We start from the raw sequence: 16644 nt of genomic DNA, 5'->3' as shown, positions 1-16644 counted from the left end.
TAATAAAGCTATTCTTTATCAATGTTAAATTGAATAAAAGCTAAATTATATTATCGAAGAGATAAAGTGTTTATTTACTAAAACAATACTCAATCAAAATTAACGATTCAAGGAAGGTTTGGATAGTAAATTGAAACAGCAACAGTTAGATTAGAATGGTTTATCCGATATTGATAATATTAAAATCATAACCACATACTATTTTCGTTTATTTCTATTTGAAAAGAACTAGGTTATAGATAAGTTACTTAGTACTATCCGCCGTAGGAGGATTTTCCATTTCGGTTTTAGTTATCTCCGAGGTCTGACTGGCTGAGTAGCCTGAGTGATACAACTAGCAGTGGCGCCGATCTATATTTCATGTTATGAGGAAAAATGCTGGTGTTAGACCCACCTACTAAAAAAATGTTAAGTTGTCAGTTAGTATAATTATTATAAATTTTAGTAGTTGCAGCACTGTGGTTTTGAGTAACATCACTGAGAAAACAAAAAAAACAAACTGGACAAGCGGGGGTCAACGCATCGAATAGGTTATTTTAATACTTTTACAATAATTATTAATTTCGGTAAACCATATGTTTGTAAGAAATATATGCAAGTGGTAAATTAATTCTATTAGGCCGCCAGGCTGGTTCGCGTGATGAACGTATTTATGTTTAATATTCATACAGATACCAATAACTAAATAAATAACTACTTAGAAGAATGAACGAAGAATACAACGACGATGACTAATTGTTTGTTTATTGTAAAATAATTATATTATCTATGGACCGAAGGCCAGATATGTGCTTCGACTGCTTCGAGGCATACATGTTAAAATTGTTTTGTTTTCAAAATAAACGATTGCGGTGACAGGGAAAGCAAGTCCCTTGATAGTTGAAGTATCTGTCAAAACAAATAAGGATAACTGTATTGTAAACCAACGGTCGAAAACTAGTGGAAAGCACCAGGACCGTCAAAATATATCAATTTGATTGTGTAATTTATTTATTATAAAGTTTTGACAAAAATATTTTATTGTCCGTACCTTATTTAATTATTATTTTAATTTTCCGGATTTCAATAGAAATTACTTGATGACCCCTGTTGTAAGCTATATATTATAAACTTGTTTACAAATATAACTCCATCTGTTATTGAAGTAATATAAAATATAATTATAATATGTTCGATATAGAAAAAAGTTCCTTTATTATAAAAATAAAAAAAGATTAAAAATTATGTTTAAAAAAAAAAAAAATAATAAAACAAAACCATTTATATTATTAATAAAAAACGAGCAGAATTTTCCGTTCAAACGTCTTTTAAAGGTTCGGGGAGCGTGTCTCCACTGCAGTTGAACATGTCATAATCCTTTAAGCCGACCAATTCTATACTAGTTTCCCAAAGTTTCTTAGCTAACTCCGGGTCTCTGGCTGACGCTGACGGTTCTTTTACCTTACAATCGCTACAAAACACACATATTAGGTAGTTTATATTTATAAATGTCGATTATATAAATACAGAGATTTAAACGCCACTATAATTCAGTACTTAGTAATAAGTAATAACTAATAAATTCTATTAAATACCTGTAATATAGTCCGGTCTCTGCTCCAGATTTTTCGTCTATCGAACAGTATAAAGTGGTCTGAGCTCCTTGCTTCGGATTCTTGACCCACGGATAGAGGAAGATACGACCCAAGAACCACATACCCGGAAAGTATACTTGGTCGAGTGTTCTGGTCAATTCGGTGCGTACAATACCGGGATGCAAGCTGTACACATGAACTCCGGTCCCTGAATAAATTTATTTATTATCGTCACATCACGTACATTGTATTCGTACATGCTATATAATAAGTTTTATATATAATTACCTTCAAGTTTTCGCGACAGTTCTTTCGAAAACAACACGTTAGCCAGTTTACTTTGGCTGTAAGCAGTAGCGGGTGAATAATTTGAGTCGTGGTTGATGTCCTTGAAGTTAATTGAACCGACTGAGAAAAAAAAATTAGTTTTTTTAGAGAATTTTTTTGCACGTTTTTACGAATATATTATTATATTTTATAACATGAGATATTGCAATTATTTTGTTATGAATTTAAATTTGAATTCTACTTTGGAAAATATTCTTGAAGATAATGGATGCTAACCCGTCGCATCTGGGAAACAAAAATATGTTATTTTTTAAAGCGGCATTCATTTAAGCTGAACACAATTTTTGATTTTTCGTTGAACTATTTATAAGTTTGATTATTGCTATCGTTTGCATGTTTTATATAAGTATTATTTTTCATTGCACAGCAATAACCAATATATAAGTATGTTAAAAAGAAAAATAAATGTTTAAAACATTGATAAGAATGTGGTTATGTGAATTTTTTTGATTTTTTAAAATGTTAACTCAATTAAAACAATATAAAGATAGACACATTGACATTTGACACCCCTGCCCTTAAAATTCTCGTAAGTCATATCCTATGAATTTGTTAAGATTATTATGCGATATTTTATCTACTTCAATTGTACTTACATACATGTGCCAGAGACGACACGATTACAATGCGAGCTGGTGCTGAACTTCGGATTCTTGGTAACAGAAGCAATGTGAATAGTAAGTGTCCCAAATGATTAATGCCAAACTGAAGTTCGAAACCATCTTCGGTTTTACCCTTAGGGCACGTCATGACGCCTATAATATTTGTTTAAGTTACATTTCATCGTAAGTCCTACAACTTATATATAAAAGTATAAAACTCTCAAACACGTATCGTGCATCGAACTGACCGGCATTGTTCACTAGCAGGTGAATTTGTTTTTCTTTTTGTAAAATACTTTTCGTACAGCGTTTAATTGAAGCGAATGATGCCAAATCCAATTCCTCTATGATCAGTTGCCCGAGACCGTCGCCCTGTACTTCAGCTACAATTTCCGTCACGGCCTGTTCCGCTTTTTTAACGTCCCGGCACGCCAATATGACCTTTGCACCTAAAACCATCATTTTAAATATTTTATAATATAATATTTACTTATAAATTAAACTTTATATAATCATAATTTTTTAATATTTTCAATTTTGTTTATTGTGTTTGCAAATAATGTAGGGAGGGTATAAACATCTATTTTTATTTTATCTTGAATTATTGTCATATTATATACAACTTTTAATTTTAATATTATGGTTGTAAGTATCTACAATTTTACCCATTAATGTGATTCTTAGTTGATTTTTGTCCTTTGTGTATATGTATAATGTATTAATGTATATTAATAAATTATATGATTTTTCTATCATAAGTCATTTTTTTATTACATAGAAAAAAATTAAATCGTTTAATATGTACAGCATATTTTTTGGTTTACCTTTAACGGCTTTAAGTATACATTATTGAATATTAAAAATCGGCAAATTAACGCTGTATTTTATAGTATGTATTGGTGTACTTTGTAATTTAGTAAGTCACAGCAGTCTGTCATTTGTACATTAAATTTGAATTAATTTAATTTATTTATTTACAATTCTGAGTGAAGACGTTCTGTTAGCTTATACTATACTAAGTAATTTTATGATATATATATATATTTATATTTGCTATTAAAAGTAGTTTATTTAACTATTAATAATGTACCTAGAAGGTGGAAAACATTTAAACATGTTATTATGTGTATTGTGTATATAACATAATAATAGTGTATTAACATAAAAGTTTCAAGTCTCCACGAATAATATTTATGAACTATAACAAAATAATTAAAACTGTTATTTTTCGTTTAATCGTTTAAAATGTTTAAATGAATAATTTAATCCAAATTTAAACTTAAAATTTGTATAAAAAAATTGTACTTTTAACTTTTTTTTACATTTTTTGATTTCAAAAAATGTTCTTGTACGGAATCGTTAAGCTTTTTGGTCGAAGGAAAATGCTTTATCGACAATAAAAAAAAACCAAACATTATCCGGATAATGTTCACATTCCAATATTTGACAACTATGGACATGAGTCGTGGAAAAAAACTTCTATGAAGTGGTAAATGTTTATATTACACAGTTTATTACTGTTAAAGTTATTTTAGCTACTTTTATGGTTAATTTAAATAATAAACTATATTATTATATTAATTACTTCACAGTATAATAATTCGATTCTGATAGAAACGATAAATGTATTGAATTTTAATGATGAAAGTCTAATATGTTTCTTTTTGCGCGAAGATACTTTTTCTAGAAAAAATTGTTCTAATCATAAAATTAAAGAGAGGTGGTAATTGATTTGATTTATTTTGTACTTTAAGGGATTATAATTCAAAAGCATTTTTACAAAATTGATTTTGATTTGTTGTTATAGCTTAAAAATGAATAATAGGGATTTAAAATTTCCAAAAAATATTTATGAATACATTTTCAATGTTTAATGCAATTTTATAAATATTTTAATTCTTTTTCAGCTATTTATAGACATTTTATTTTTTTTTTAGTTTTTATTAAGCTTATATATAATAACATTCTAGTTTGTAAGTAAATACATTTGAAAATTTAGTATAAGATTCCACATAAGTTTTCATTACATTAATTAAATGAAAAATAATAATATCACATTAATATTGTGTAAGGGTTTTAGTTTAAAATTCTAATGGAATTCGTAGAAATCATGATTAATTTTGTTGACATACGTATTATAAGGCGACTAACTGCTCAGAATCGTTTTCGTCAAATACCTACAATTATTTATCATTTTAATTGAAATTTAACTCATCCATTACAGTGATTTACTCAATGTTGAGGTACATCCAACACCTACTCTAAAACAGAGCATTTACGTATTTTCCCGCTTTTTTGTTTATAGATTTGAATAGAATATTTCGAGTAACATAATACAACTGGTACCTAGAGCTTGTATACATTTAAATTTATTTCTAGTAAAATAACATTTTTATGACCCTGACCACATCTCAAAAGGATATATTTTTATTATTTATTCAAGTTAACAACAGAAAATGAACATAGCCCCCAAGTATTATAAAAAAAACCATACTATTATACGCATGATTGTAAAAAAATCAATGGACATATTTTATGTGTTATTCTTTCGATAGTTATTACATCATCCATCGATAGCTAATGCGCATATTATATGGATAATGCGGATGTTTCCGACCGAAAGCGTTCTACCCTCCCCCTAAAATTTGAAACGCTATTTTGTGACCATAATGAGTACCGGCCACCTGCATGTAGCTATATATATTTATCACGTAAGTGTATCCATAGTGTTATAACGTTATAAGTGTGCTCACCTAGTCTATAAAATTCTCCTGCAGTTACTTTGCCGATGCCCGTGTTCGAACCGGTGACAATGGCCGTCTTGCCGTCCAGTCTGGCCTTGCTCTTGCATTTACTGCTGAACATTATGTCCAAGTCACGGTGTATCTATACGTAGATATTATATTTTAATAAACATCAAAACATACTGTATGACTATGATTGTTATAAGTCATATACGTTCTAAATTATGTATATGTATGTGTGTATGTGTGTACAGAGTGTATCATAAATATGACTCGTTTAAATGCGATTTTAGAATAAAATCATCACATTATTTCGATATGTTATACTCTGTAGTCTGTACAAGATATTTAATACGTATATATATGTGTGTATACAGTAGTATGCGGTTTTCTACGCGATTATTTAAATATAAGCACAAAGCATGTACGATTTAATAATATATATATTATATTATTATTATTATTATTACCTACCTAATAGTAGTAATAACGTTGCGGTGTGTGAGCGCACGACTGTTGACGACGACCGTCGATGCAGGACGTATAGCTCTGCTAGCTATTATAATATAATAGGTGTCCCCGGATAACGGTCTCGACACTCGACGGCAACAGCAGCAGCAGCAGTAGTTCGTAGTCGCGGCCGTGTAGCAGGTACGCCGTCTACTCGGCTAATAAACTGATATATAGTCAGCGGCCTCAGTTACAGTTTATTAGAACTACTACTACCGAGTACGACACTACTACGATGCAGAAAGCAGGTTACAGGTATAACACTGTGAGGTATACCAACACGACTTGACCGGCGGGCACCGTGCCGCTGCGGATACACGTCGGTTATTATCGTTCCGAATCACTATTGACACACAGTAAAATAGTAACAACGATGTATTTATTATACGCGATACACCAATATGAATATGAATTAATATTATTATATGTGATAATAATATATTATAAATTATAATGTATTACTCTCGCAGATCGCCGCGTCGGCGTCGCGCGTTCGAGTGCGTGCGCGCCGCTCCGTCCGTGCAGGAAGCCGCATAGTTTCGTCGGTTCGGTTCTCCGCACGGACCGGTATTTTCTTTTTACGAATTCGTTCTCATACCTCGCCCCGAGTTTTTATTATACAGTCTGTTGTATTGTCGCGTCACTGCCAGAATATTATTATTTTTTTTTTTTATTAATATTTCGTCACACGTGTACGACCTCGCGAACACGGTATCCTTATTATTTAATATTTATTTTTACGATAGGCGGCATACGCGGACACTGCTGGACAGTTGTCGCTGCAGCGTTTCCGCGTCGATCGAATTCCATAACGATACAATAATACGCAATATCTACGCTATACCATTGGTAGTTTGTACTGTCCATTCGGGTTCTGTGTATGTCTTCACTCTGAACACAAAAAAAGCTGAAATGATTTACGTATAATGAGCGTATAATGCTAATGTCTATGAATTCCTACCTCACGAGTTCACCGATAATGACCTGACCTAATCTATTTATATCTACCGAGTACTATCTGTCGTGTGAGATAACAATAATTCATAATGGTAGTGGTTTTCATTCGACAAACAAATAATAAAGGAAGGTTTTTTAGTGTAGATTAAGACAAGTATGGATTTTGATTTCTTGCGAAATTAATGACTATAATATTTAAAGACGTGTATCTACATCTATAAATGGATTTTAATTAATAAATTGTATGTATAAAATAGATACGTCAGTACGTACATTTTATCGTTTACAATGTTTACATAATATAATATAATATTATTATATAATACATAAACATCGGATACTGGTTATTGTTGTTTAAAAATACCATGATGAGAAAAACGTAATAACAACATAATATAGGACTTATTTTACATTATATTATAATATTTATAGTTGATACATTTAAATACTTCCGTTGCATAATATATTCATTGTTTAATAATTATTGAATTGCTTACCTATATTTCTTAAAATACATTGAAGCTTACGTGACGTATTTTTGTCTCTTAGATCGTTTTATGTTAAAATATATGGCTCGGTTGTGCTCAGAGATCAGAATTCCACAATATCTGTGTGTCCCATTTTTGGGTTTAGTTCATACTTTCATGCTAAATACAACCAAGATTTTTTTATCGTACATACCAATATTGCGGCTCAGGTTTTTTTTCAAGTGCATAGGTAGTAAATAAAAATATAAAATTTTATAATATATAGTATTATAGTTCGATATCATTCTAAACAAAATTTGTCGTCCCGTCTTTACATAAGCATGACTGTATGAGTTATAAGTGACTTAATTTTACACACTTTTTTTACGATTTGTACTTTGTAGCATCATTAATATAGGAAATTTAAAAATTGTGTTTTATTTTTTAATGTCGTGTCATATTATGGTACAGGTAAAAACTTTTTTGAATTTTTTTATAAATTCGAATTTGTTAATTTAGGATTCTTTTAATTAAACTATTGTATTTCTAATGAATATTTCTTTTTCTATAATAGTCTTATTATTATAATAGAGTATAGACAATGATTATTTGAAAGAGTACTTCTTAATCTTAATAAGTCTTGTACAGGTACCTTATTGTATAATATTTTTTTTCAAAAAACATAAAGATGTTTGAATGATTAGATGCGTACTGTCAAAAATTGTAAAAATGAGTTATACTATAACTCAGTAGTTTTCAACCTGTGCGTCGCGGCTCCTAGGGGCGTCGTTGGTTATTATTAAAGGAGCCGCGTCCGTAGTATAAACTAATAATAAAATTGTAAACAATATGTTTTTATTATTATTATTATTCGTATGGGAGCCGTATATTTGATTCCAAAATCAAAAGGAGCCGTGGACCCAAAAAGGTTGAAAACCACTGAGTTATAGTGAAATACACTTCCGTATAATACATAAAACCTAATCTACAGGTATGCTCTTCCTTAACGTATGGGCTGATAGATTTCTTAGTTTAATATTTATTTAAAGGGGTTAAGTATAGGCAATTTTTTGAATACTTAAGAAAAATTACAAAAAAATGTTAATATGTTCCAATAAATAAGTTTAAAGAAATTAAACGAACAAGATCAGTAGATTACTCAGTATATAAAGTTTCTATTACCTATATTATATTCTTATTATTGACAAGCTCATAAACATGCTTTTTATATTGCTATTATATTGTTTATATTTTTAAACTGTTTATTCTATTCTATATTTATATAGATTAATAATTAATTTTTCTATTATAGTGACACAGTAGGTTGAACTAATTTTTGCAAAATAAATCACATTATACATTACAATATTATTTTATAAAATATCACTAGCTGTTAATTGCTACAAACTTATAAATTACAATGTGTGAATAGGTTCATACAATAAAAAGCTAATAATTAATTTTTAAATTACTTAAAAGTTAAAGATTGAAGTATTTATACTGCAGATCTAATAATGTATGCCTAATGACTGACACAATGAAATAAAAATAAACATACACATCATTGTAAAACCAATATATTATACTAATCAATCAATTTTGAATTTAAAAATTGAGATGTGTGATAAAAACAGTTAAACTAAACTTTGTAGTTAAAAAATTAATATATTATAAAAATGCAAATGTATGCTCGTATATATATATATAAACTTATAAGTATAGATAAAAAAATAAAATATAAATTATTAAAAATTAGAAATATTTGTTCAGATGTCTTTTAAGGGTTCAGGCAACGTGTCTTCGCAGTTGAACATGTCGTAATCCTTTAAGCCCACCATCTCAATACTTTTATCCCAAAGTTTTTTGGCCAATTCTGGGTCTTTGGCTAAAGCTGATGGTTCTTTTACCTTACAATCGCTAAAATGTAACAGTATATGTATTATTTTTAAATTCAATGATAAGTATTATACAAATCCGGGCATCATAAAAATATCAAACCTGTAGTAGAGACCATTTTCTTCTCCAGCTTTTTCGTCTATCGAACAATGTAAAGTAGTCTGAGCTCCTTGTTCTGGGCTCTTTAACCACGGATAGAGAAACAAACGGGCCAGGAATCGCATTCCAGGAAAATACACTTGGTCGATCGTCCTACCTAATTCGGTTTGTACGATGCCAGGATGTAGACTATACACATGTACTCCGGTACCTATATGTAATAAGTGTCAGTATTATTATTATTACGTCTACTGTTTGCCCACAAAATTAACCAAATAAATTTGTACGTATTTTACCTTCGAGCCGTTTAGACAGTTCTTTTGAAAATAGCACATTGGCAAGTTTACTTTGACTGTAAGACACCAAGGATGAGTAATTTGCATCGTAATTTATGTCCTCAAAATTAATCACACCTCCTATATAAAGAAAAACATATTAATAATTTAGATAATTTATGCATTATATTACTTATATAAGTTATATTATATATATACGTACAAAGTATTTCATTTAACAATGAACACTCATCATCTCGAAAAGTATGTTTTAAACAATTTTTTTTCGATATAATAAGCATTCAATACTAAAATAATCACCTAGTATCTATATCAATATCAATATTTTTATTTGTTGTTGAAACTAACTTGTGTGAGCCATTGATGAAACGTTAACGATGCGAGCTGGCGTTGAATTTCGGATTCTTGGTAATAGTAGTGATGTGAATAGAAAGTGTCCCAAGTGATTCACGCCAAATTGTGTTTCAAAACCATCTTGGGTTTTACCCTTAGGGCACGCCATTACCCCTACAATATCGTATGTTACATTGGGCCCTTATAAATCTAATCTCACACACATACACACTGACCAGCATTGTTCACTAAGAGATGAATATTTTTTTCTTTTTGCAAAATATTTTTTGCACAGCGTTTAATCGAAGCGAAAGATGCCAAATCCAATTCCTCTACGACCAGCTGTCCTAGATTATCACCTTTTACATCGGCCACAATCTCCGTAACAGCTTGTTCCGCTTTTTTAACATCCCGGCACGCCACAATAACCTTAGCACCTGAAATAAATTTTGCATTTATCAATTTAATAATTAAAAAAAATATATATATTAAAGAATAAAGTAAATTGTTCTTTTGATAGACTTCTATTCGGATACAGTACTCATAGTATATTTTCATATATGATATAGGTTGATTGTAAATTTATAATATTATGATATTATATGTTTTAATTGTTATATATTGGTATGGCTGAACTTGTTTAATTTATAATACCTATGTAAAGTATTACTGTTTAATATTATATCCTAATAATAAAGTATAACATAAATGCTGTTATGTACATTGTAGTTTATAAATTATAATTGATTATTTGATATATTTTATGTAAATCTTTGTCTTAATTTTGATCCAACCTAACCTAGTACCTTTTATCATGGGAAAATTTTGCAGTTAAGAACATGTAACAATTAAAATCTAAAATCATTAAATTCATGAACATTAAAAATAAACTGTTATTATATAGTTTATCGCAAGTTAAACGGTATTTTGATTTGTGTTGTATTATAATTTATATTATAATACTTACTACATTTTACTGAACTAGTCGTTATCAATTAATTATTAAATATATACATAAACATACATATGTGATGTATAGTTATATATTTAACAGATAAGTGTATCTATATAATTGTAAATTAGGCTCGTCTTCGCTATAACAAACAGCTTCTCTTATCGAATATGATGCGGTGAACTATTGAATGTGCATTACACACCGCGTACACCCCGATTATTGCGGAAACCAGGATATCCGTTATTATAGTACAATTATTATGTATTTATGAATAATATATATTATATAATAAAAAATATGTTATATAATAATATGTGTTCTACAAAGCCTTGGTCTAGAATCTAGATAAAACTAAAAAAAAAATATCTGAATTTCTAAAATTATAGGAATATTAATATTATAGGTATTATAATATAATATTATTGTACATAAATAATTATTTAATTATAAACCTTGCATAAAACAATAACCCATTGTGTAGCTTTTGTAATATATATATAATATATTCATTTTCAATACTTACTTACCTACATTATTATTATTATGTATTGATGTTGATTATTTATGAAAACTAAGAAATATTCAAAAGTTTAACTCAGTACTCACATCTACTTGTCTTATTGCTATTTCTTAATGACAGAAATTGAAAAAGTCATACCATTTGAAAACCCTCATAAATTCAACTTTTAATTATTAACTTATCTAATTAAACACTTAATTTATTAAAGCATAATAAAGAATAAAAAATTATACAATGGATGATTGTAAAATGTATGTGTACTCGTAACTCGTATGTTTCAGTTGTAACTTTTAAACAAAATAATTGTATAGCATAGATATGTAAAATATAATTTTGATCCTTTTTACAAGTTGCACATTAGTTTACGGCTTAAGCCATGCCAATAAATTGTGTAATACGAATTTAATTCGTTTATGACATGAAATACCTATTAAAACTTATATTATAAAACTTATTATAGGTGTAAGTGTAATACGTACGATGTAAGGGCATTGTGTTATTTTAATCGTCTTCGTCGGATTTGGACCTAACAACATATTATTATATGTTATATAACTTCCAGGGTTGATAATATGGTCAGTACATATTTTATAGACAAAAATCGATATTGTACGTTATAAATATTTAATGTGGTTTACTTATACCACGATATGCATATTAAAATGTATAGATATAACTGTGCTATAAGAGTCCTATAATAATTTATAATACTGTTTTGACAATGGCGATATGACTTATAGTGGGATATATCTTTACGAATACAACAATAGACTAGAAAATGCGTTATTGTGTTTAGTACGAATTGAGTTGTAAAAGTCTTGAACGTGCAACTATGTCAAACGCAGATCCAACTGATCCAAAGTATTTTATTAGGGGGGAAATATTTAATAAATTATGAACATGATATGTAATATATCAAATACGAATTATAGTATTCATATCTAATTTTAATATCTATAGTACATATTTCTTATTTCTTTACAACGTAAAGAGAAAAAGTTTCAACCGCAACCATTTAAAAAAGTCGGTACAGTGCAGCTAGGGGACACTTCATTTAAGTAAATATATTTCATACATGTAAAAAATAATAATAAGAAATAAGAAATTCCGATTATAAGTTACCTAATATAAACATTCATCAATATAAATAAAAATTAAATTAAAACTTTAAAAATCAATTATTATTTATAACCATGTCTACCATATTAATATTAGAAAAAAGTAACGAATATTTATGTAATTTTTGTCTCGAATATTGTAGTTTTTATAATTATTTCTCTTATTTCAGTCATTGCGATAAACAATTTACCGAATTTATCAGAAATACCATATCGTTTTTATTACTGTCCGACATTATATAATGTAATAATATTATAATAAAATAATTACGTTTTGTAGATACCTATAACTGTTGTTGCTGTATTTGAATTAAATTTAAATTTAAAAGAATTGTAATGATTTACAATAGTACATTCATAATATTTCAGAGAAATAGAGGAGGATTGAGGAACCTCTTCCGTCCATCTATATATGCGCTTTTAAACGATGTATTACACTATTATATATTTATACTGTAATACCTTACGACTATTACGTATAATTTCCAAATTCCAGTGTAAATATTACCTAAAATGTATTAATATTATGTACCTGCATTATTAAATTTAAATACAGGTGAAAATCCCCGATATTATCTACCTTTATTATTATACATTATTTAAATGAGTATTGTTAACGTATTATTACATTTTGACGGTGCGTTTTAAACGAGCAATAAATCGTCGGAAGACTTTTATCGTTTATTCGTTTCGTTATGGTGTAACATTAGATTTGAAATTAATTACACACAACGCGCATGAATAAGTCGTCAAATAGAATATTCGATCGTATAACATAATGTTATCTCGTCCGAGAATCGTGTGCTTGTGGTGACGTCGCTCGCGCGTGTATATTATATGGGGGAGAATACAGTACAGCGAGACGCAAACGTCCGGTGGTCCCCGAGGGCTCGTATGCGATTTTATTTCGGTAGCGAATATTATATTTGTGTTGTTAGTGACGTGTCTATATCATATAACGAATATTATTTTATATTCCCTATAAAACCACCCTCGAAAAATCAATATTGTATCATGATAAATCGAGCGCACACCACACGGTCATATCATTTCGGCGTGCGGTCGATTTGACAAAACGGTAGACGAACGGTAGAAGGAAAAAAAAATCGCGTAACGAATTTGCAGCAATCACCAGTAATCACGTGGGGTGTCGCTGTAAATGATACTATGTACAGTAAAATAACACATCAGACTCGACGTAATTCGAATTGCGATTGGCGAAATATGTCGATATCTGAGAACGATTGCGGTAAAGAGTACTGGAGGGGCAACTGGTGGCGGAGAAGGCATCGCAGTTTACTGTACCTATAAAATGATAATGCGATAGCGTCTGACGACTATTATCGGCACAACATATAATAACAATTATTCATACCGATTCTGTAGAATTCTTTGGCCGTGACTTTGCCGATTCCCGTGTTCGAACCGGTGACGATGGCGGTCTTGCCGTCCAATCTGGCCGCACTCGTGCATTTACCGCTGAACATTTCGACTGAGCGCAAGTGTGATGACTGACGATGTATATATTATAATAAAATTGTTATGATATGATAGAATATAAAAAATTATAATGATATTTACTGTGTGCGACGCGCGTTCGAATGCAGTGCAGCTGGCGAAAGACGGCAATAATATGTTTTATATATTATTTATAATCTTATGATCGAACACCGGAGGTTGAACCCACACGATATAATATGTGACGACGCCGAGTTCGTCGATCTATTCCTATCGGGTACCTGACTATAGCAACACTGCCGGCGACTACTCTTACCGCGGATAACCGCGGCGATCGTTCTACGCGCGTTCACGTCGGCCGGGCCCCGTCAATCGCGGCGAGTGCGTGCGCGAGTTCGGCCAGGTGCATCAAAGTGTATCGTCCACGACGACGACGACGCCTCCGCCAAGGTTATCCGGTGCCCCCCCAGACCCGGCGGATAGGTGTGTCGTCTTTTTATCATGTTACTGCGCCATCATTATACCGCGTGCATGGTGCATCTGCGATTGTTTTGATTTCTCAAAAAATATATACATTTATCATATTATTATTGTAGTAATAATGAAATAATAATGACTATGACATAACTATATCACTGCAGCAGCACCACCGGCGAGAGGTATCATAATAATAATTACAGGTCAAATATAAGTACCCAAGTTTTTTACGGTCAACGAAGCAACTGCATATCATAATATTATATGGTGTGTACCGACCGACCATTTCCTTCGCTGTACAATAATGTCGATACGCACTGTGATCACTGATCCGCGCGCTCATAAGACGGTAGCGGAATAACGTCTACAGGTGCAGTTAAGTCCACTACGACGTACCTCCCTCTGCATAGTCGTAGGATATTATTGTACCGCCGTTGTACACGCTCGACAGACGATTTTCCGGTGCGAATCGTGCGAAGAAAAAGCACCCCACCTGTACAACACGGCGCCGCGGATGTGCCACGTCGGCGTCGACTGCGATGGAGTCCTATTTTGGGAACCAATTTCCTATACACTATATACGTGTATTAGTCATATTATTATAGTCATTATAATTATTATACTCGTGCATTGTATTATTCCGGCCATTTCGTCGCGTGTCGCTTACAATATTATTTTGATTATTGTATTTTGTACTATATTATGAGTAGGCAAAGCATGCGTGTAGGTAGACACTAAACACAATATACGAATACAAGTGAAAACAGTAAAGACCGTGTAAAAGAGAAAAAATAATAATCTGACACGTCACAACATTTGTCCGAGTATAAAGGTTTGGATTGTGTGTGTATATATAGGTTATGTTTGACCGTCATCTATACCTCGACACCGAATTAAGTCAATTGAAATATATTTTAACGTGCGCGTATTAAACATATACCTATGAACTCCAGGTTGATGGTAATTTGTGTACCTGGAGCTCAGGTGATAAAAAAATAAAATAAACGAGGTTCACAGTAAAATTCGTGCGAAGCTGCACGCTGCTGTATATCAGATATCCATAGGTGTAGGAGGGATCATGCATAAATATCCGCTAGCATAAAACCTAGAGCTCGGTGTGCTTTACAATAAATTTACCAATAAAATAATTTTAACCGAAAAACTACATTCTTTCCTAATAATTAATTAAAAATATTATTAATATTTATTATTTAGTATAATTATAACACAATACAATCACTACTTTAAAATAATATTTGTTTTCTATAGTTAGAAAATGTTTAAAATTATTTTATCAGTAGACTCTATTCTAAAGAACCTGAAAATTTCTATTTGGCTCTGTTCAGAATATAATATTATTTTGAATATGATATGCCCCCGTAAACGTTTTTTTCCAGATCACCACCTATTGATCTATGCATTACGTATATCGTCATATCGATCAGGCTATCATCGTCGCTGTTTATCTTTGGGAATTTCTGTGAAGATTGTTTCAGGCACGTTAATTTGAAATAATAATATTCCTATAACTCGAGAAGTGGTGTATTTTAGATGATTTTGCAGAGGTTTCCAACATTTCCTTTTATGACCTGACAAAATTTGAATAATTCCTGGTTATTCTAGATAAACTGAAAATTTAGTTTAAAAATATACTTCAAAACATGTCGTCAAATCTAATAAAATTAGGGTATATTCTGTATTTACGGAAAATTGTTTTTACTTGATTAGAGTAATACATATGTAACCGTTCGTTGTTCACTTAAAAACAAATTGAGTTCCTATTTGAAAAACATATCGATTTAAATAGTGTAGGTAATACATATATTATATATTATAATAGGCTTTGAAATTATATACTCGAGTGAATTTCAGTTAACAGGTGTAATTATGTGTACAGCAGTATTCCTTTTTAGTAACAAAACCTATGTACTTACTTAACCTACTATCAGAGACTAAAATTGTGTGTAGTACAAAATTCTAAGTGTAAAATATTATGAAATTAAAAAATGTGTAATGGTCTAACTGTTTTTTTTATAGTTTTTCGATTAATTAATTTATATAATATAATATATATATATATATATATATCAATACATTTTGACATATTTTGTAAAAATATTTTTTTTTTCATAATAATATAATATATGTTAAAGAAAAAAATCAAAATCGGGCAAAGATCAGAAATGCCCGGTAAAAACGATAATTACTCGCGATATTTGGGAAAAATGTCATATTTCGGCTTTTTCCTTGATAAACCTAATTATGAATTATGACCAACCTTATTTGGGCA

At 30.3% G+C, this 16644-nt stretch overlaps 2 protein-coding genes across 3 annotated transcripts; both read right to left on the bottom strand.

Annotated features, from left to right (window-relative positions):
- Nucleotides 1–1170: 1170 nt before the first annotated feature.
- Nucleotides 1171–6227, bottom strand: LOC132930191 (retinol dehydrogenase 12-like). The gene is made up of 7 exons (XM_060995915.1): nucleotides 5743–6227; nucleotides 5278–5410; nucleotides 2773–2973; nucleotides 2519–2677; nucleotides 1863–1982; nucleotides 1575–1782; nucleotides 1171–1450 (listed from the first exon to the last, which is right to left on the bottom strand). The coding sequence occupies exons 2-7, from the start codon at nucleotides 5387–5389 to the stop codon at nucleotides 1297–1299; spliced, it is 954 nt and encodes a 317-aa protein (XP_060851898.1). The 5' UTR covers nucleotides 5390–5410; nucleotides 5743–6227; the 3' UTR covers nucleotides 1171–1296.
- Nucleotides 6228–8763: 2536 nt separating this feature from the next.
- LOC132930079 (retinol dehydrogenase 12-like) lies at nucleotides 8764–14260 on the bottom strand. 2 transcript variants are annotated; one of them, XM_060995743.1, is made up of 7 exons: nucleotides 14001–14260; nucleotides 13795–13930; nucleotides 10063–10263; nucleotides 9842–10000; nucleotides 9494–9613; nucleotides 9201–9408; nucleotides 8764–9119 (listed from the first exon to the last, which is right to left on the bottom strand). In XM_060995743.1, the coding sequence occupies exons 2-7, from the start codon at nucleotides 13904–13906 to the stop codon at nucleotides 8969–8971; spliced, it is 951 nt and encodes a 316-aa protein (XP_060851726.1). In that variant the 5' UTR covers nucleotides 13907–13930; nucleotides 14001–14260; the 3' UTR covers nucleotides 8764–8968. The 2 variants fall into 2 exon arrangements, with proteins under 2 accessions (XP_060851726.1, XP_060851727.1); XM_060995744.1 differs by lacking the exons at nucleotides 13795–13930; nucleotides 14001–14260 and adding an exon at nucleotides 11781–12348.
- Nucleotides 14261–16644: the final 2384 nt, after the last annotated feature.

The sequence above is a fragment of the Rhopalosiphum padi genome, chromosome 4 (genome assembly GCF_020882245.1).
Source record: "Rhopalosiphum padi isolate XX-2018 chromosome 4, ASM2088224v1, whole genome shotgun sequence".
Taxonomy (NCBI): Eukaryota; Metazoa; Arthropoda; class Insecta; order Hemiptera; family Aphididae; genus Rhopalosiphum; species Rhopalosiphum padi.
This window is presented reverse-complemented; position numbering and strand designations above follow the sequence as displayed.

What these genes read in the sequence shown, in the direction of transcription:
- LOC132930191 (XM_060995915.1), bottom strand. Translation starts at nt 5,389, where the DNA reads ATGTTCAGCAGTAAATGCAAGAGCAAGGCCAGACTGGACGGCAAGACG. An exon ending in GTCGTCTCTGGCACATGTAT is followed by an intron (nt 1,983 to 2,518) that starts GTAAGTACAATT and finishes TTTTTTTCTCAG; the next exon opens with TCGGTTCAATTAACTTCAAG. An exon ending in GAGACCGGACTATATTACAG is followed by an intron (nt 1,451 to 1,574) that starts GTATTTAATAGA and finishes TGTGTTTTGTAG; the next exon opens with CGATTGTAAGGTAAAAGAAC.
- LOC132930079 (XM_060995743.1), bottom strand. Translation starts at nt 13,906, where the DNA reads ATGTTCAGCGGTAAATGCACGAGTGCGGCCAGATTGGACGGCAAGACC. An exon ending in CAAAGAATTCTACAGAATCG is followed by an intron (nt 10,264 to 13,794) that starts GTATGAATAATT and finishes AATTTATTTCAG; the next exon opens with GTGCTAAGGTTATTGTGGCG. An exon ending in TTCATCAATGGCTCACACAA is followed by an intron (nt 9,614 to 9,841) that starts GTTAGTTTCAAC and finishes TTCTTTATATAG; the next exon opens with GAGGTGTGATTAATTTTGAG.